At 38.2% G+C, this 21,957-nt stretch overlaps 1 protein-coding gene across 3 annotated transcripts in view; it reads right to left on the bottom strand.

Moving 5' to 3' along the window:
• MSH3 (mutS homolog 3) overlaps positions 1–21,957 on the bottom strand; it is a 238,806-nt gene that overhangs the window by 55,232 nt on the left and 161,617 nt on the right. For all 3 annotated transcript variants that reach the window (XM_066273683.1, XM_066273682.1, XM_066273684.1), the window contains 2 exons: positions 21,197–21,304; positions 13,841–13,952 (listed from right to left, as the gene is read on the bottom strand). In XM_066273683.1, coding sequence (XP_066129780.1) covers positions 13,841–13,952; positions 21,197–21,304 — 220 coding nt within the window. The remainder of the gene's footprint in view (positions 1–13,840; positions 13,953–21,196; positions 21,305–21,957) is intronic.

Genomic DNA, 21,957 nt, shown 5'->3' with positions numbered 1-21,957 from the left:
TTCTCAGCAGAAACTCTACAAGCTAGAAGAGAGTGGACCCCAATATTTAAAGCCCTGAAAGAGAGGAACTTTCAGCCAAGAATACTATGCCCATCAAAGCTATCCTTCAAGTATGAAGGAGATATAAAAACATTCACAAATACAGAAAAGATGAGAGAATTTATCAACAGAAAGCCCCCACTCCAGGAAATACTAAGGGGGGTTTTCCAACCAGATTCAAAGAACAAAAGAAAACAACACCACAAGTAACAGCTCCACCAAGAACACAATAAAACCAAACTTAAACTGTGACAACAAAGGAAAAAAAGGGGGGAGAGGATGGAGATTAACAGTAGCAAAGGATGATGAAGTGCAGAAATACTTATAAGATAGGGTACTACAATGAATATGGTAGGTACCCTTTTCATTACTTAATGGTAACCACCCTTAAAAAAACCACCACAAAAACACTTGACTTAAAAAAGGTAGCAACAGAGGAAAGAAGTATGGAACACAAACAAACAAAAACAAATGATAGAAAAACAAAAGAGAAGAATCAAACTAGATACAAAACTAACAGAAAGCAATTTATAAAATGGCAGTAGGGAACCCACAAGTGTCAATAATTACACTAAATGTAAATGGATTAAACTTACCAATAAAAAGACACAGAGTAGCAGAATGGATTAAAAAAGAAAATCCAACTATATGCTGCCTACAAGAAACACATCTAAGCAACAAGGATAAAAACAAATTCAAAGTGAAAGGCTGGAAAACAATACTCCAAGCAAACAACACCCAAAAAAAAGCAGGTGTAGCAATACTCATATCTAATAATGCTGACTACAAGACAGAAAAAGTACTCAGAGACAAAAATGGTCATTTCATAATGATTAAGGGGAAGTTGAATCAAGAAGACATAACAATCCTTAATATATATGCACCAAACCAAGGAGCACCAAAATATATAAGACAGCTACTTATTGACCTTAAAACAAAAACTAACAAAAATACAATCATACTTGGAGACCTAAATACACCGCTGACGGCTCTAGATCGGTCATCCAAACAGAGAATCAATAAAGATATAGTGGCCTTAAACGAAATACTAGAACACCTGGATATGATAGACATCTACAGGACACTTCATCCCAAAGCGACAGAGTATACATTTTTCTCTAGTGTACACGGAACATTCTCAAGAATTGACCATATGTTGGGCCACAAAGACAATATCAGCAAATTTAGAAAAATTGAAATTGTACCAAGCATATTTTCTGATCATAAAGCCTTGAAACTAGAATTCAACTGCAAAAAAGAGGGGGAAAAACCCACAAAAATGTGGAAACTAAACAACATACTTCTAAAAAATGAATGGGTCAAAGAAGAAATAAGCGCAGAAATCAAAAGATATATACAGACAAATGAAAATGAAAATACGACATATCAGAATCTCTGGGATGCAGCAAAAGCAGTAATAAGAGGAAAGTTCATATCACTTCAGGCCTATATGAACAAACAAGAGAGAGCCCAAGTAAACCACTTAACTTCACACCTTAAGGAACTAGAAAAAGAAGAACAAAGACAACCCAAAACCAGCCGAAGAAAGGAGATAATAAAAATCAGAGCAGAAATAAATGAAATAGAGAACAGAAAAACTATAGAAAAAATCAATAAAACAAGGAGCTGGTTCTTTGAAAAGATCAACAAAATTGACAAACCCTTGGCAAGACTCACCAAGGAAAAAAGACACAGGTCTCAAATAAATAAAATCCAAAATGAAAGAGGAGAGATCACCACAGACATCATAGATATACAAAGAATTATTGTAGAATACTATGAAAAATTATATGCTACCAAATACAACAATCTAGAAGAAATGGATAAATTCCTAGAACAATACAACCTTCCTAAACTGAGTCATGAAGAAGCAGAAAGCCTAAACAGACCAATCAGCAGGGAGGAAATAGAAAAAACTATTAAAAATCTCCCCAAAAATAAAAGTCCAGGCCCAGACGGTTATACTAGTGAATTCTATCAAACATTCAAAGAAGACTTGGTTCCTATTCTACTCAAAGTCTTCCAAAAAATTGAAGAAGAAGCAATACTTCCAAACACATTTTATGAGGCCAACATAACCCTCATCCCAAAACCAGGCAAGGATGGCACAAAAAAAGAAAACTACAGACCAATATCTCTAATGAATACAGATGCTAAAATACTAAACAAAATACTAGCAAATAGAATACAACAACATATTAAAAAAATAATACATCATGATCAAGTGGGATTCATCCCAGAATCTCAAGGATGGTTCAACATACGCAAAACGGTTAACGTAATACACCATATCAACTAAACAAAGAACAAAAACCACATGATCTTATCAATAGATGCAGAAAAGGCTTTTGATAAAATACAACACAATTTTATGTTTAAGACTCTCAACAAAATGGGTATAGAAGGAAAATATCTCAACATGATAAAGGCCATATATGATAAACCATCAGCCAACATCCTATTAAACGGCATAAAACTGAGGACTTTCTACCTTAAATCAGGAACAAGACAGGGTTGTCCACTCTCTCCACTCTTATTCAACGTGGTGCTAGAAGTTCTGGCCAGAGCAATCAGACAAGACAAAGAAATAAAAGGCATCCATATCGGAAAAGAAGAGTAAAGCTATCACTTTTTGCTGATGATATGATCCTATACATCGAAAACCCGAAGGACTCCACAAAAAGATTATTAGAAACAATAAACCAATACAGTAAGGTCGCAGGATACAAAATTAACATACAAAAGTCCATAGCCTTTCTATATGCCAACAATGAAATATTAGAAAACGAACTCAAAAAAATAATCCCCTTCACGATTGCAACAAAAAAAATAAAATACCTAGGAATAAACATAACAAAGAACGTAAAGGACCTATATAATAAAAATTACAAAGCATTGTTAAGGGAAATCGAAAAAGATACAATGAGATGGAAAAATATTCCTTGTTCTTGGATAGGAAGAATAAATATAATCAAAATGGCCATATTACCCAAAGCAATATACAAATTTAATGCAATTCCCATCAAAATCCCTATGAGATTTTTTAAAGAAATGGAACAAAGAATCATCAGATTTATATGGAACTATAAAAAACCCCGAATAGCCAAAACAATCCTAAGGAAAAAGAATGAAGCTGGGGGCATTACAATACCTGACTTTAAACTATATTATAGGGCCACGATAATCAAAACAGCATGGTAATAGCAGAAAAATAGACACTCAGACCAATGGAACAGAATAGAAAGCCCAGAAATAAAACCACATATATATGGTCAAATAATCTTTGATAAAGGGGCCAACAACACACAATGGAGAAAAGAAAGCCTCTTCAACAAATGGTGTTGGGAAAACTGGAAAGCCACATGCAAAAGAATGAAACTCGACTACAGCCTGTCCCCGTGTACTAAAATTAATTCAAAATGGATCAAAGACCTAAATATAAGACCTGAAACAATAAAGTACATAGAAGAAGACATAGGTACTAAAATCATGGACCTGGGTTTTAAAGAACATTTTATGAACTTGACTCCAATGGCAAGAGAAGTGAAGGCAAAGATAAATGAATGGGACTACATCAGAATTAAAAGTTTTTGCTCAGCAAGAGAAACTGATATCAAAATAAACAGACAGCCAACTATATGGGAACTGATATTTTCAAACGACAGCTCAGATAAGGGCCTAATATCCAAAATTTACAAAGAACTCATAAAACTCAACAACAAACAAACAAACAATCCAATAAAATAATGGGAAGAGGACATGAACAGACACTTCTCCCAGGAAGAGATACAAATGGCCAACAGATATATGAAAAGATGCTCAGCTTCATTAGTTATTAGAGAAATGCAAATTAAAACTACAATGAGATACCACCTCACTCCTCTGTTAGATTAGCTATTATCAACAAGACGGGTAATAGCAAATGTTGGAGAGGCTGTGGAGAAAAAGGAACCCTCATTCACTGTTGGTGGGACTGTAAAGTAGTACAACCATTATGGAGGAAAGTATGGTGGTTCCTCAAAAAACTGCAAATAGAACTACCTTATGACCCAGCAATCCCTCTACTGGGTATATACCCCAAAACCTCAGAAACATTGATACGTGAAGACACATGTAGCCCCATGTTCATTGCAGCACTGTTCACAGTGGCCAAGACATGGAAACAACCAAAAAGCCCTTCAATAGAAGACTGGATAAAGAAGATGTGGCACATATACACTATGGAATACTACTCAGCCATAAGAAATGATGACATCAGATCATTTACAGCAAAATGGTGGGATCTTGATAACATTATAAGGAGTGAAATAAGCAAATCAGAAAAAAACAAGAACTACATGATTCCATACATTGGTGGAACATAAAAATGAGACTAAGAGACATGGACAAGAGTGTGGTGGTTACCAAGGGTGGGGGGGGGAGGGAGGACATGGGAGGGAGGGAGGGAGAGAGTGAGGGGGAGGGGGAGGGGCACAGAGAACTAGATAGAGGGTGTTGGAGGACAATCTGACTTTGGGCGAGGGGTTTGCAACATAATTTGATGACAAAATAACCTAGACATGTTTTCTTTGAATATATGTACCCTGATTTATTAATGTCATCCCATTACCATTAATAAAAATTTATTAAAAAAAAAAATTACTTATCTGAATTACCTTAAGATTTCATTATTTCATGGCGAACCATCATGAACAACCAAATATCAACTCAAGGAGAGACTTTCCTGACCACCCACTCTACTTAAACCTCTCTGCCCTGGCAGTCCCTATCACGTCAGCCTTTTATTTCCTTTATACTTTTCAATCCCTCTCTGAAATGTCCTTAATTTTCTTGCCTACTTGTTTATTACCAATCTCACTGGTAGAATGTAAATGCCCATGAGTGCAGGGATGATGTCATCTGGCTCGCCTCCATCAACTAGAACTTACATTCCGAAAGTCATTTGCATCTCAGTAGAAACTAGTCAGGAATACCTGACTCCTTTCCCCTACAGTTTCCAAGATGACACAGTAAGGAAAGAAATGATCAATTAAAGTTCACATATCTAATGTGTTTATCTATCTTTTAGCAAAAGTAATATGTATTTGAGGCACCACACATCAAAACATCTCAGATATTTTAAAAATGACATTAAATTTATATGTAAGACCAGTTAAGATGAGTAAGTGTTCCAACAGAATAGCCTGAAAATGAAAGTTGGCAAACAAACAAATAAACAAACAAGACAACAAAACAGCCTCTCGACCCACTCTGAGCCTACTGAGGTCACTGGGAACAGCCTGACCTAGGCTGTGCCCAAAACTGAGCTAGGCACAGTGCAGGGAGGCGCACAGAGCGAGTTCTCAGGAACCACAAATGCCTGGATGAAAGACAGTAAAGAAAATCTGAAGCACTGTGCTAAGGGGACTGTTTCCAGATGGCACTCACTGCCTTGATGAACCTTTGGAGAGGCTAGGAAGTTCTCTCTTTAAAGTTTTTACCTTAGTATTGGGAATGTCTGTCTGAATAGCATTAGTCAATAAGATCTTAGTATTGTATATCAAGAGTCAAAACACTGCATTTAAACCAGTAAGTTTTGAGATAACTAATCTACTTCTATATTCAATGTCACCTTCTGTGAGAGAAAAAAAAAAGCGGAAATGCAAACATAAAAGGTAAAATTTTATGTGTCATAAGAAAACCACAGAAAACAAGGGCCAGATATTGTGCTAATGATTTTATGCACACCATTTAGTACTCACAACAGTCTCACAGGGTAATGCCAGTGTTACTGTATTACTAGTATTACTGTCTTCCCATACCGCAGGGGAGGAACGGCTTGGAGAAGCTAAGTCCCTTGCTTAGTAACGCAGAGCTATTCAGTAGCAGAACTGGGGTGATAAGCGAAGATCATTCTCTGACAGATGTTTCAAAGAGGATCCCTGCTCAGTGATGTGGAATTATAGCCATTGCTAAATAAGAGAAGAGCTACCCTAGTTCACAGTCCACCCCAGGCCCAACACTGGGTACACTAGAATGACAGTGGTCAGATCCCTGAAGTCAGGAGACGCATAGTAAAGAAAAACAAATTGTTACACATTAATTTCCAACACCAGGGCACCAGCTAATTTTCTGAAAAAATACTTTCTCCCTTGACAGATGCAGATATTGACATCTCTCTTTAAAAAAGATTCATGGCAAAACTATTTTTATAGTAACTGCAGACTATTGAAAAAGTTTGGCAGTTTCAAGTATGTTATTCCCTGAAGTGTCAATCAATGGCAGGTTACAGTAAGAGACACTCTAGTGAAAGCCTCCTCCAGACAAACTCTCAGCCAAATCCTATACTTTTAACTGAGGCGAACTTCAAACACTAGGGGGAGAGTGAGGCTGTATGCGGAAATGTGGAGGTAAGGGTTCAAGTCCTTCTCCGCCATGATGCTGCCCAATTTCCAACCCACCGAGAGCTAGCTGTTACTTGGCCCAACTCCCTCATTTTATCGATGAAGAAACCAAGGCCTGTTGAGTATGGTGGCCAACCCAAGAAGACAGTGAAACACGTGTGGACCAGGAGTTGAATTTACATTAAATATTATCATTAGGCACTGTCCTGACTACTACACCTGAGTACCAAAGAGTGGTACATGACAAAAATTTAAAAAACAGAACATGAAAGTGCTAGAATAGAAAGAGATTATTTCTGGCCAGAGTGATGGTGAAGACTCTAAAGGGGCAGTTGGACATGTGGGGTCTTGAAGGGTAAGTAAGAGTTCAACCAATGGAGATGAGTAAGGGCCAGGAAGAGAGAAGAGTACCACTATGGGAAGAGACAGCAGCACAGGTCAGAACACTTTAAAAAGTATCATTCAAAATGCCTTTCTTTTCTTCACTGCTTCAGAAGCAGGAAAAAAGGGTCACCAGAGGACAAAAGTGACACAATACAATGTCCAACTGCCATTAATATTTCCTTTAATTTTTAACAATATGATGTAATGATCATACTATGTGAAAATCACATTTATAACAAAATCTAGGGGAAAAATCCAGCCATCAAATCAAATTAAGCTTAAAACTCGGACATTTTAATGGCACGTATTATTCTTGTTCCGTTTGGTAATTAGGCATGAGTCCACAGCTTACGAATATTACTGTAATTAGTCTCTAATTTTAATATAGCCAAAGGAAGCATTTTTAGGGAGGCTAGAAGTATTTATCCTGGGAAAATGGATGACGTGAGAAGTTTGTGGTCCTTGGTCCCCTCCCATACTCCCTCATCCTTTCCGGTTTCGTGTATCATTCATTTCAATAAATACATGAGTACCTATATGTGCCACACACAGTGCTAGGGACTGAGGCACCTGAAGTGCTTTCTTGACCTCAGGAGAAGGGATTGTGAGCAGGGTTCCCACGTCCACCCAGTCCCACTCTAGAACAGCTGGCTGTGGATTTACCTTGGGCCAGAGAAACCCACAGGTTCCAGCACTTCCTGGGAATCTTCCTGCTTTGCATATTTGACTCATTTTCTTCCCTTCCACAACTGAGACAGTGTTAAGCACACTTTTCCCTTTCCCCCTCCCAATAAGGTAAATTTATATTAATTATATTAAAAACAAAAAATATATACAAAGTAAAAATCCCAACTTTAATTGCTATAAAAAAATCCATCCACTAGAGAGTCATTTGGTTTGATAAACAATCCCGAGACTGCAGTGGATGACAGTGGCAACTCCCAGGCAGTGTCACAGGGTACAGATACGCCAACATGCAGACCTTCTGACCCTCCAGGGGGCAGCTGGGCCAACTTTTTTTTTCTCTGAGCAACCTTTTCCTCCTCCTTTTGTTCCAGTATACCATCTAACTGAGACCAATTCCTGTGAGTGCTAAGTGAGAAGGGACAGGAGACAGTCAAGACTCCTCAACTTGGTAATTGCTGACAGGTCAGTCCCCCTTCTGCCCCTTAGTTTATTCACAAGTAAGAAGAAATGGTTACACTAAATGATCCCTAATTTCCCTCCTGTTGTACAGTATAATTATTCTGTATATTGTAAAATGCCCATGTAACATCCAGAAAAATTATATTTTAAAAAGAAAAAAGGACAAAAATTTAAAGTGAGATTTGGAGACAGCTCAAGGCTTCCAGCTAATCCTTGGTTAACAAATCTGACTGAGGCCCTGCGATGTGTCAGAGAACTGTGACGACGTGGGATTATGACTAAACCAGCGAAGCATATTCCCTGCTCTCTTCAAGCCCACGTTCACACACACAAAAAGGCATCATACTTCCGTTGGATAACTACTCAAAAGAGGAAAAACAGAGTGTGTAACTACGTGATAGAGAAAACCATCTCAGCTCTGATTAGGGAAAGCTTAGTGCAAGAGGTGACATCCCAGACAAGACTTGGAGAACAAGCAGGAGCTAGTGAGCTGGGTGGAGTGTGGGTGTGTGTGAGGCAGGAGTGGATGTTGTGGGAAAAGACAGCATTCTAGGTAGAGGGAATACCATCTGCCAAGACCCAAAGGTACAATAACTTGGGACTATATAGTTGGAATGTTAAGCATCAATTCAAATGGGAGAGTGATGGTATGCATTAGGAAAAGCCCTGTTAATGCAGAATACAGAAGGAACTGGAGGTGAACAAAGCCAGTGGTTGCTAAATCTACAAATACTCAGATTATATGGGAAGAATCAGGTAAGGGGGGGAAATGCAGGGTTTAAAGAGTACTCTTTTCACTCTACGTGGAGAGATCAAACAAGGCTTCTTCTGAGAAGCTGAGGCAGAGCTAGGTCTTAAAGGACAGGAAGGGATACGCACTAGCATCTTGTTACCAGTGTATTTTTATTTCTATCTTTTTGGTGTTCAGATCAAACTGTAACTCTAAATTCTAAAAATAACATAGGGAAAATATGTGTATAAGATTCATGAAAAGGTCTCTTTATTTAAACCTACTTTCAGTGAAACTATCCTTTAGTTGGCCATGCCTGAGAGGACTTTTCAACAGTCTTCTTTACCCGTGTCACTAAGACAGATCCAGAGCCTAAATGCCCTTCCATATGCTGCAATCACTCTAAACCCTGTGACTCCAGCTCAGACCCCTCTCCTGGCTGTCACAGCCACCTGTACATTAGGATAGTCACCTGATGTCCCACAATTACCTCAAAGTCACTGCTCCTTTCTATGTGCTTCATTGCTACATTCCTGCCAAGAAATTTATTATAGCAGGTCCAAAATAAGCTAGTTTGTTTACTGACTATTTAGATAGTCTTTATTTTGAAATTCCAGTTTCTCTACTAGAAAACCTTTTAACTCCTTCATAGTGTTGTAAGTACTCTAAGGGTGTTAGTTTAGATGGGTACGTCTCCCCACATTAGGGAGGTATATTACGTCACTTTCTTCTTCGTAAACCTGACATCAAACATAATTCCAAAAACCATAAGAACAAAATACTCATAAAATTATGCTAACAAAACTCATAAATAAATGCAAAATTGTGAAATGTGAAAAATAAACCCCAGTACTCCTAAAAGTAGGAGAGGTCCAGTGGGCAGAAAGTTGGCTTGTTCAGAAGCACTGTAAGAAGTTAATGTAATACAAAATCCAGAAAAGTATACTTATAATTATATGTACAAAAGACCATTGCCTAAAGTTACATGATTATCAAAAACAACAATGTCATTTGACTTTCAGAAAATTATTTTCAGGATATATTTTATAATTAACACCTAAAAAATATTTTAAATAGATTTTTATATAGTAAGTTCTTTTTAACACTATCCCTTTATACCCTGCAAAATAAAATGCACTTCACCATGGCAACAGTTCTATATCAACTCCTACTCAAGTTAGAAAAAGCATATGTAAAAGAATAAAAATAAATCACTGCATTTATTTTGTTTAAGAGTTCAATGTTTCTTTAAAACATTCTTGTAATTAGGCAGAGTTCTACTTTCTCAAATCTGGCTTTATTAAATAGTATAACATATTACTTAAAGGAAAGAAGAATAGGGGGAAATAAAAAAGGAAAAAATGAAACAAAAAAATCACTGTCAAGGGTAACATGCCTGGGATCAAGCTGGTTGGTATGCTGGGAGATGGGAACAGTGACAGAAAATTATATTTAAGTGATTTATAAATAAAATATAAACAAAGGTACAAATGTTACAGTCACATTACTTTCTCAAGAAAACCTATAACCTACTGGTATTATGAGAATTAAAAATTGTTATGGTCACCTAATCTTCTTTTAAAAGACAATAAAAGCATTAATACTTATTAACTTGATTTGATAAATTAAGTAATTTATAAATTCCCTAGTAAGAATGAGCAAGTTTATAGACATTGGGGATCAGGTTATATACTATCAAAATGTAATATTAAACTAGATGCAATTCATAGCATTTTCATCCACTCACCACCCTTGGGGCTAGCCATATTCTCCATGCACCCACTCCTGTTATCCTTGCTCACAGCCCAAGATGGCTGTTGTATTCCCAACCCCCTTGCTTCTCTGCTTTCTTTCTCTGACCTAATTTCCAACTGTTCCTCTTCCACATTTCAATTCTTCCACTGTCCTCTGCAAAATTCCCAAATACTTCTACGTTTCTAACCTCCTGCTGAATATCTCCTCCATACACTGCCTGTTACCACCGCCTGCAGTCCCCTCACCTGAAGGCTGAACTTTCTGCCACATCCTACCATAATTATCTCAGGGTTCTGAGGTTCTCCCAGATCTGCATCTTTAGGGCTGTACCATCTTTCCTTGTCCTCAGGGCAGACATCTACAACCCTCCAGGACACCGGTCTCCCTCCCTTGAAATCTGATACCTGGACAGCCTTCACTGCCCACTGTAAATCCAACAGTTATCTTAGATGATTTCAACATTCACATGGGTGATTTTCTCAAACTCCTGCCTTTATCGTCTCCTCTCCATGGCCATCCCTAGAATCTTGCCATGACCCAGAAGAACAAGACCTCTGAAATCTTACAGCCACGCATCTTGTTTTCTGATAAGACCTCTCACTTAACTATGCCTTACATATTAACTCTGTGATCTCATCACCAGATTAATTTTACTCTGTTGACAAAGACTCTCTTCTTGACCAAACTCTAGTCAGGCCTATAAAAAACTTTACCATCTCTATACAAATTCTCATTTTCCCTTCCCACCAAGAAGCCAGAACTAACAGCTCAAGGCCACAGGCTTAGGATGAGCCCAGATCCCCTTAAAGGTGTCTACCTGAGAAAACACAACGCTGCCAGAAGTCCCTGTCTGTTCCAGCCAGGACCTGGTCCTAGGCAGACAGGCCCTCGACCCTCTTCTTAGAGCAGTTTCTTCAAACTGCAATTACAAATCCCATCTCTGCCCCTTTGAGATGTATTTCTTCTCCCACCTAGAACTGAGTTCTCAAGGACTTTCCTTCCCACATTCTTCCCAGATAAGCACCAGCTGCCAGTCAGTAAACCCAGACAAATTTCACATTAACAGACCCCCTTCCTTGCTTTTTATAAGTTATCCCTCCCTAAATCTGCTCCTGCATTCCCCTCCCCCACTCCCTCCCCTCCCCCCTCCTTGTTCTCTCATTCTACCTTTAAAATGCCCAGTCATTCTGTCCAAATTGAAGATGAGGTCAGTTCATGCTGGACTCTTTACCCTATTGCAAATATTACTGAACAAAACTACCCTGACTGCTTTTTTTTTTTTTTTTTTTTTTTTGCATTTCTTTGAAGCTGGAAACAGGGAGAGACAGTCAGACAGACTCCCGCATGAGCCCGACCGGGATCCACCCGGCACGCCCACCATGGGGCGATGCTCTGCCCACCAGGGGGCGATGCTCTGCCCATCCTGGGCGTCGCCATGTTGCGACCAGAGCCACTCTAGCGCCTGAGGCAGAGGCCAAGGAGCCATCCCCAGCGCCCGGGCCATCTTTGCTCCAATGGAGCCTCGGCTGCGGGAGGGGAAGAGAGAGACAGAGAGGAAGGCGCAGCAGAGGGGTGGAGAAGCAAATGGGCGCTTCTCCTGTGTGCCCTGGCCGGGAATCGAACCCGGGTCCTCCGCACGCTAGGCCAACGCTCTACCGCTGAGCCAACCGGCCAGGGCCCCCTGACTGCTTATTTAGCATATGGTTTTACTTATCTTTAACAACATACTCTATATAAAACACACACACACACATACCCACACCCCCTCCCACAAGTTCCCTTTTTCCCTAGCTTCAATCATTCTCTTGCTAATACGCAGTCCCCCCCATCCATGGTTTCCTTTCCATAGTTTCAATTACCTAAGATCAACCAAGGTCCAAAAATATTAAATGGAAAATTCCAGAAATAAGTAATTCATTGAGTTTTAAATTGTGTACCATTCTGAGTATAGTGACTCTCTTGCCATCCTGCTCCATCCTGCCCTAGACACGCGTCGTTCCAAACTATAATGTAATAGCCCGCCTTCTCTGCTACACCTCACACTCTCTGAGGTCAGGGGGTATTTCTGTCTTGCTTACCACTTTCTGCCCTAATACTTGCTTCACTATATAAGGCTAAATAGGCACTCAGTAAGTATATGTTAAGTGAATAGCTATTTAGGATCATTAATGTTCTATAAGAGAACTCTAGCCCAGATGACAAAAATTCTCATCACTGAAATCAGCCAGAGCACCTCGATTCTTTCACAGAACATCTGAATATAGTAGGTCACCAGATAAAGCTTATAACAATACACTGATAGGAATCTGCAAAACTATGGTATGAGTCCACTCCATTAGCATGGGGCATTCATAAATATGAAATATTGTTACCTAGCATAACTAATTAAGACTAATCTTCTAGTTGCTAAGTCTCTCTCTCTACAGAACATCTTTCACTGGAGATAGCACCAATTCCACATTTAATGGTAAGTATAAAACTAGAGCCAAAGATTAGTCCATTTAAAGCCAAAGTTAAAACTTGGATAAATTTTTTTTTTTTTTTTTCATTTTTCTGAAGCTGGAAACAGGGAGAGACAGTCAGACAGACTCCCGCATGCGCCCGACCGGGATCCACCCGGCACGCCCACCAGGGGGCGACGCTCTGCCCACCAGGGGGCGATGCTCTGCACATCCTGGGCGTCGCCATGTTGCGACCCTCCTGGGTGTCGCCATATTGCGACCAGAGCCACTCTAGCGCCTGGGGCAGAGGCCACAGAGCCATCCCCAGCGCCCGGGCCATCTTTTGCTCCAATGGAGCCTTGGCTGCGGGAGGGGAAGAGAGAGACAGAGAGGAAGGCGCGGCGGAGGGGTGGAGAAGCAAATGGGCGCTTCTCCTATGTGCCCTGGCCGGGAATCGAACCCGGGTCCTCCGCACGCTAGGCCGACGCTCTACCGCTGAGCCAACCGGCCAGGGCCTTGGATAAATTTTTGAAAACATTATTTCGTATTTAAAAGCTTATGAGTGCCTGACCAGGCGGTGGCGCAGTGGATAGAGCGTAGGACTGGGATGTGTAGGACCCAGGTTCGAGACCCCGAGGTCACCAGTTAGAGCGCGGGCTCATCTGGTTTGAGCAAAGCTCACCAGCTTGGACCCAAGGTCGCTGGCTTGAGCAAGGGGTTACTCGGTCTGCTGAAGCCCCATGGTCAAGGCACATATGAGAAAGCAATCAATGAACAACTAAGGTGTCGCAACAAGAAACTTCTCATCTCTCTCCATTCCTGTCTGTCCCTATCTGTCCCTCTCTCTGACTCTCTCTCTGTCTCTGTAAAAAAATAAAAATTAAAATTAAAAAAAATAAAAATAAAAGTTTATGAGCAATGTTACCACCTTTTACTTATTTTGAGCATAAGGTAATCCTTACCGATAGATTGGTACTGTTGGGAACATACTGACCCTGTTCCCTCAGCAACACATCAATCACAGGGTGCCGGCCATGTTTTATGATAATTTTCCTTTCTTTTTGTATAGTTGGTCTGTAAAAAGAAGTATGTTTTAATTTACTGTGCATGGCAAATAGCTTTTAAAAAAACCTCTAAGATAACATGGAAATTTCTGTAGTCAGTTTGTCAGACAACAATGCCTTAAACATGAATTTTAGAAACATATGTCCAGATTAAGTCTTTGAGTGTAAAAGTTCAATTTTAACTATAAAATAAGAATTGGGAAGATAATTATTATAGTATTAGTTCTCTGAAGCACAAACTTTGGGAGTCTTACAAAGAAAGGCTCCACTACTGAGACCCATCTTTACAAGATCTTTTCATTTTTTTACATTTCTATTATTCTCCAACAAGATATTTTCATTAATAAGAACTACAGTTCAGATTACTGCTAATCATTTTCAGTAATAAGCATAATAAAAAAATGTAAAATCATTTATAGATTTAATTATTATATTAATATAAATTATGTGTTGGACTTGGGGACAGAATGCTTTAAAAGTTTCATATTCTAGCCTGACCAGGTGGTGGTGCAGTGGATACAGCATTGGACTGGGACACGGAGGAGCCAGGTTCAAAACCCTGAGGTCGTCAGCTTCAGTGCTGGCTCATCTGGTTTGAGCAAGGTTCACCAGCATGAAGCCAAGGTTGCTGGCTTGAGCAAGGGGTCACTCACTCTGCTGTGACCCCCCAGTCAAGGCACATATGTGAAAGCAATCACTGACCTGTGGTGGCACCGTGGATAAAGCATCGACCTGGAAATGCTGAGGTTGCCGGTTCGAAACCCTGGCTTGCCTGGTCAAGGCACCTATGGGAGTTGATGCTTCCAGCTCCTCCCCCCCTTCTCTCTCTCTGTCTCTCCTCTCTCTCTTTCTCTCCTCTCTCTCTCTCTCTCTCTCTCTCTCTGTCTCTCCCTCTCCTCTCTAAAATGAATTTAAAAAAAAGTCTAAAAAAAAAAAAGCAATCACTGAACAATTAAGGCGCTGCAACAAAGAATCGATGCTTCTCATTTCTCTCCCTTCCAATCTGTCTGTCCCTATCTGTCCCTCTCTGTCACACACACAAAAAAAAGTTTCATATTCTCTTTAATTAAAACATCTTTCTGTGCTCTTTGGTGTCCCTTGGTACATTTTTGTTATACAAAAACTTTTTTTTGCTTTGCTAGTCTTATTTTGTAAGCTTTTTTTTTAATCTATAGCTTTATCTATCTATCATATCTTCAGCATTCTTTGGAAAACTGCTGCATAGATGAGTTAGCTATTCTCTGTTGAGTATTTAGATTGTTCAGATTTTTCCATTGCTGCAATGAACAACCCTATACATTTATCCATATGCCTACATCCAAGTGTTTCTGTAAGCTACAGAAAATTCCTGAAGTTTAATTTCTAAGTCATAGGGTATGCATTTTTTAAAAAATTTTAATAGATAAGAGTAGCTGTATCAATTTACGCTCCCACCAGCAGGATATGAAAGTAACTTTTTTTTTTTCATTTCTTCACCTAGTTGTTATCAATTTGTAATTTTTAATAACGTGGTAGTGAATTGTCATATCTCATTATTTTAATTTGCTGTCACTGACTACTAAGGTAGAACATCTTTTCATCACTCTCTTGGCCATTTGTTTGTCATTTTCACTATAATACCCAACAGTGACATCTCAAGTTCTTTGAGACAGAACTTTCACATATAAGTACATTTCTGAACTCACTCATATCACCAAGAAATACTACTTTCCTAAATATTTAAATTCTTCTTAAATATATCTAATAAAACCCTAAGAATGTATACTCATATTTCTAAAGACAGTGACTAAAGTATCTTCTGAATAAACAATTTGAAACCATCCTTCAGAAAGAGACATTTACAATGACAGGAAACGGACAGTTTTTCTGTAGTTTAGAGTATAGTCTAGAAATAGAATTTTTATCTAAGTTGGTTATAAATTTACAATAAAAGAAAAAATGAAACCATCTATAAGTGATATCAGTTTTAAAATAAAATCTGAGGTGCTCTGCCAAGTGAAATGAATATATCATATTCATGACATTGATATGATTTCCCAGGAAGGTTTTCACTGTAGTATAAAATTTGCAGTGATTTGTTCTGCTCTAAAATTCTGTTGCTATCAAAATTATATAATGACAAAACACTTCCTGATAAAGTAAGAAACAAATGATAATTCACAGAGCTGAGATGATATATTAGGGCAGGGCAGTTATAGCAAAAAAGATATGAAAATCATGCTGGTAAAATTTATGGCATTGAAGAACTGAAGAACTCTGGCTACTGCCTAGAAAGAATAAAACAATGAACTTAAATGAATTTATTTATTTCATATATTTAAAACTGCACCTTTCTCTATTAACTGCCCAGAGAAACAGAACATTAGAAAAATATAAATTCGATTTTAGGAAAATAAAAATTCTCATACAATATCTAGAAAGAAATTGAATAGAGACCTAGAATAAGAACTTTTGCCTAAAGTGGACAAAATGTCTTAAGGGAAAGGAAAGATTGCAATTAATGAAGCCAAATAATCAATTTGAACTAACTGCAATAGATCAAATGTACTAAAAATTTTAAACAGGCTGGATGGAAATCTAAGAAAAAAAAGTATAAACTTCACATACTTAAATATGAGTTTAAAATGCTTTTCGAAATTAAATTTGTTGGGATGACATTGGTTAATAAGATCATAAAGGTTTCAAGGCACATTTCTTGATACATGATCTGTATATTGTACTGTGTGCCTGCCACCCAAAGTCAGATCATCTTCTGTCACCACAGATCTGGCCCCTCTACCCCTTACTACCCCTCACTCCCCTTCCCTCTGGTGACCACCATTCTGTTGTCTGTGTCTACGAGTTTCAGTTATATATACTACATGAGTGAAATCATATGGTTCTTAGCTTTTTCAGATTGACTTTATTTCAGTTAGCACAATATTTTCAAGGTCTATCCATGTTTTCGCAAAATGGCAGTTTCAAAATAGTAGTTTAGGTTTGAAAAGAAAAAATAAAAAATGAAGAGGAAAAAATCCTACCTCATTAAATTCATTTTAGATAAAAAGTTTACTATTCCATGGCTATTTACACTCAAAGGGTTAACCTGAGTGGTACGAACGTTCATGTACGTCCTCATGCCTCCTGACCATCCAGAGTACGATTGTACAAAAATTTTTATTTTAAAAATGTGTAAGGCGACATTAAAAAAAGACAAATGTATGTTCTTCTTGTTTCCATAAATTGGTTATCAAACAAACATGATTTTTAAGTTAATAAAACTGAACTAATTTCATTTTTTGGTAAAAAAAAAAAGAAGAACTTACTCTTGGGGGTCAACAAGCATGAAAAAACTCACTGCTCAAAGGGTTAATCTCGTGGTTGCTAAAAGAAAAAATTTATCACACTATTTTACAGGCTATAGCATGGTTTTTCATTTAAATTTTTTTCAGGTGGATTTTTCTAAACATGTGATATCCAATTTGGAAAGTACTTCAGCCTGTGAAATATTCCCTGAAGTCACCTTATTTATAGAATAGGTGATTTGGAACAATCCTTTTGAGGATGAATAAAAAGTTGGGTAAGGTACAGAAACAGTTACTTAAAAGCAAGACAGCAAGGAAGTACCAGGCTTGATGCGGGCAGCACAGAGGCAGGAAGTACCAGGTTGGATGCGGGCAGCACAGAGGCAGGAGGGTGTCCGCTGATCTCTGAGGGAAGAGCTGAGGCTGAGTACTGTGGACCTCTTGGACTAAGCACTACGGACTGAGACACCCAGGGGCTACCCACCGGGCACACGAGTGCATCTGAAGTAAGAAGTGCAGCCTTTAAAATCTCTGAATCCTCTCAAACTCAGATATGGATGATGCCAGATTGTTGTAAGTGTCCTGAAATGCCTAATAGAAGCAAATGTGACTCTTTCAGAAGAAATACACCATCAAATTACTTCTACAAATGATTCTGCAAATGCATTGTCCATAGCTAATCAAAATAATCAAGATTTCAAGGAGATACATGAGTGAAAAAGGAGCAGAGACAAAAGACAATAGAAACAGAGTCACAAGGATTCCAGATATTTGAATTATCATACCCAGACTCTATAAGTAAGCTTATTGTGTTCTAAGGGACAAACAAGTTTGAGAATTGACAGAAAAGTAAAAATAATTTTTTAAAAATAATAAATTATAATGGGTATGAAAGATACTAACAACCCTTAAGTTTAGATATTTTTATTAAAGACAAAAGGAATTTTACCGTACTTAATTCTTTCTGGTTTTTGAGTAATAGAACATCTTTCAATAATAATAGTTATTATTTACTTAAATGCTTATCAATTGCTGGGTCCTGCTTAGAAGTTTCATATATCTTCCTCTAGTTTAATCTGTACATCTCTGAGAGACAGGGATTATTTCGTCAATGGAGAAACTGAGTAACAGAGAGGTTCGGTAACTTGCCTAACAGCTGTTAAATAACCAAGTTAGTACTCAAAAACCCACAACTGTCTGATCCAAAGCCTCCACTCTGAAGGACATGCCTAAAACAGAGATTAAAATTTTCCTTCTGTGAAGGGATCTCTTGCTATACATATTGGAAAATGCTTAAAGAACAAGGAGAAGCATCAAAATGAAAAATCTGGGACCAAACTTGCATACAGTAGATCAGGGGTCCCCAAACTACGACCCGCGGGTCACATGCGGCCCCCTGAGGCCATTTATCCGGCCCCCCGCGGCACTTCTGGAAGGGTACCTCTTTCATTGGTGGTCAGTGAGAGGAGCATAGTTCCCATTGAAATATTGGTCAGTTTGTTGATTTAAATTTACTTGTTCTTTATTTTAAATATTGTATTTGTTCCCGTTTTGTTTTTTTACTTTAAAATAAGATATGTACAGTGTGCATAGGAATTTTTTCATAGTTTTTTTTATAGTCCAGCCCTCCAACGGTCTGAGGGACAGTGAACTGTCCCCCTGTGTAAAAAGTTTGGGGACCCCTGCAGTAGATACTCTAAAAATGTTTGTTAACTTTGATGAGTTTAAAAATTAATCACATAGTTTTATAATGATGCAATAAGAAATATATTTTTACTCTTCAGATAAGAGTTTTTACTAAAACTACATCTCAATAAAAAAAAATTCTACAATTTTAAGATTTATCCCATTTACTAATTCTACTTTACTTCTTATGACTTTATATGTAGCTATATAAGACTTAAATAAGAGTACACAACTAGTTAGTGACAGAGGGTGGGCTAGAACCAGGTCTTTTGACAACAAAGCAAGATTCTGATTATTACGTCTCACTAAAAAATAGATATTGTGTGTAATAATATGTGTGTAGGTATACAAATAAATATACGTACACACATATTGATACAAAATTTACAATTTGGTGTACTGTAGCAAACCACATACCTGTCCTTTTTCACTACCTACAGCAGCAGCAGTAGTAGCAAATAACGAAAGGTCACTTGAAGAAGGATAAGAAGGCATATACCAGGCATAAGTATTCTTCAATGGGAAAAGCTTTATCTAAACCAGGGGTCTCAAACTCAACTCAGCATGTGGGCCACAGAGCAAGATCACAGTCGGTAGGCGGGCCGCATTAGGTCTACAAAAGGCAACTGTTACGCAACACTTTTCTCACTGCAGTTGAAAACAAAAAAAAATCAGTACAACAAGCACAATCGTACATGCAGTTTACTCAGTGTCACAAAACGACCAGAAACTGTAGTTCGAATCACAACTGCTGTTAACTAAGCTAATATCTAGCTAGGATGCTAGAGAAATGAAAAATACAGGTAGGCTCCTAGGCTTACTTAATTTTATCCAAAATATTTTGAACTTCGTGGATTAGTCTGCGGGCCGCACAAAATTGTTCAGCGGGCCGCATGCGGCCCACGGGCCGCGAGTTTGAGACCCCTGATCTAAACACTCACTAAGTGCACAGGCTATAGCCACTTCTCTGCTTAGTTCAGAAACAATCTATTAGGAAGAAGTTTGCTTCACAAACCCTGTGTACCAAGAAAGTACTCCTACTCAGACTGCAATACATAAGTAATCAAGTCAGCTGAAGGTCGACCCTCAGTCTTTCAGACCTAGATTGAGATAAAGTAAATTTATGTATCTTATCTTTATAGATGATTAATTGAATATACTTTTTCCCCATTTACTGTACTGTAAAGTTTCAGCTCTAAATGCCTATAGTTAAGCAAATCTGTTTGACTGTTCTGATGTGACAAGAAATCGGGCAAAAATAAAGATGCGAAGATCCTAGTTTAAACAAACTACTGTGCATGACTCTCTGAGTACACTCCATGCACGAACAGACAGCAAAACAAAACAGCGGTCTGGGTACACTTTGAGACTATACATGGCATGGCCAATTCTTTCAACTCTCTTCCCACAAATAAATAAATGCTTTACATTAAACTATTTTTTTGACCTCCACTATGGGCACTATGCTAGGTATAGATGACATTTAAATGTTATAAAGATATTTGGTACAAACTCATCCTCTAACGAACTCAAGGCCAATCTCTCCCATGTTTTCTTTTCAGTCCTCACATGAAGCCAGCAAGTTAAATACTCTCCAACGTTTCTTAGGTATATGAAAAAAACTGAGGCTTTGAGCCACAAACTGAATAATTTGTACCTTCCTCCCAAACTCATATGTTGAAATTTAACTTTTAATGTGATGGTATTGGGAGATCATAAGTGCAGAGCCCTCATAAATGGACTAGTGCTCTAAAAGGCCAAACCTACCTCCTACTAACCCCACATCACAATCCTAGTGGGCTTGTGAGAACTGAGCAAAAAGACTTAAGGTTTGGGACTTAAAGAACAGCAATTTTTGAAAGCAACAGGGAGCAAATGCCTCAGAATGACTCATACCTTGAGTGTCACCCATATCTGACTTAGATATTTAAATGAGACTTTTTATAATTATAACATTAAACATATTATATAAAGTGTTCAAGTTAAAGTTAACAAATGAAAGGATTACACCTTTATAAAAATGTCACCCATATAAACTTAAAAATTGGAATATATAATATTCACCTCTAGAGTTATAGTGAACATCTTTCATTGTATTTAGTGACAGAGCAACCAAGAAAGGACTTTAATTTTAAATCAAGCTATTTGTGTACGACATTCAGCTTTACCAAGTATCTAGCATATTTGAGTAATTTTATATGTTATAATAAAAAACACTAAAATTGATTGAATAATGCCATCTGATCTAAAACACTGAAATAGGAGGAAAATAAAAACATATTACCTGCAGTAATTGCCTTGCTTGGCGACCTTGGCCAGAGAGAAGATGCAGTCCACAGTTGCTAGGTGATGCACTGCTTTACACAAGGAGTAATAATGTTCACCGAAATTCCTACAGATGCCGCAACAAAAACGTGAGCAAAATGATTTCTTAGACTTATAGAAGCGGTATAATAAGCACTTTATTAGCTGAGATAAGCTAAACTAGAACAACCAGTCATTACTAGCTGTTGAGGTGGGAATTACATGGAACTACTCTCCTGTTTCATACACATTTCACAATAATTTAATACTGAGGTTTCCTTTTGTTTCATTTGGATAGAATATATATACACACACACACACACACACATATATAAAATAACTTCTATACAAAGGTGTCTACTATTAATACCATATTGCACATTTCATCTCCCCATGATATTTCAACTTAAATACAATGAACACAAATGTGTCCACCATCTTCATTTAGCTTCAATAACATCATGAATGAACTACCCAGATGGGTCAGCTTCCCTTTGTGCTCCTTCTTCATACATCATCCAAACCAGGAATAACAATTCCAATGTCTTTCTCCCACTCTGAGTTGGAAGCTTCTCTGTGGTCGAGTCCACGTCCATCTTATTTAGCTATTGTTACAGCCCTAACATTTAGTGCAGGGGTCCCCAAACTTTTTACACAGGGGACCAGTTCACTGTCCCTCAGACCGCTGGAGGGCCAGACTATAAAAAAAAAACAACTATGAACAAATCCCTATGCACACTG

This window comes from Saccopteryx bilineata, chromosome 4, assembly GCF_036850765.1.
Source record: "Saccopteryx bilineata isolate mSacBil1 chromosome 4, mSacBil1_pri_phased_curated, whole genome shotgun sequence".
Lineage (NCBI taxonomy): Eukaryota > Metazoa > Chordata > Mammalia > Chiroptera > Emballonuridae > Saccopteryx > Saccopteryx bilineata.
This window is presented reverse-complemented; position numbering and strand designations above follow the sequence as displayed.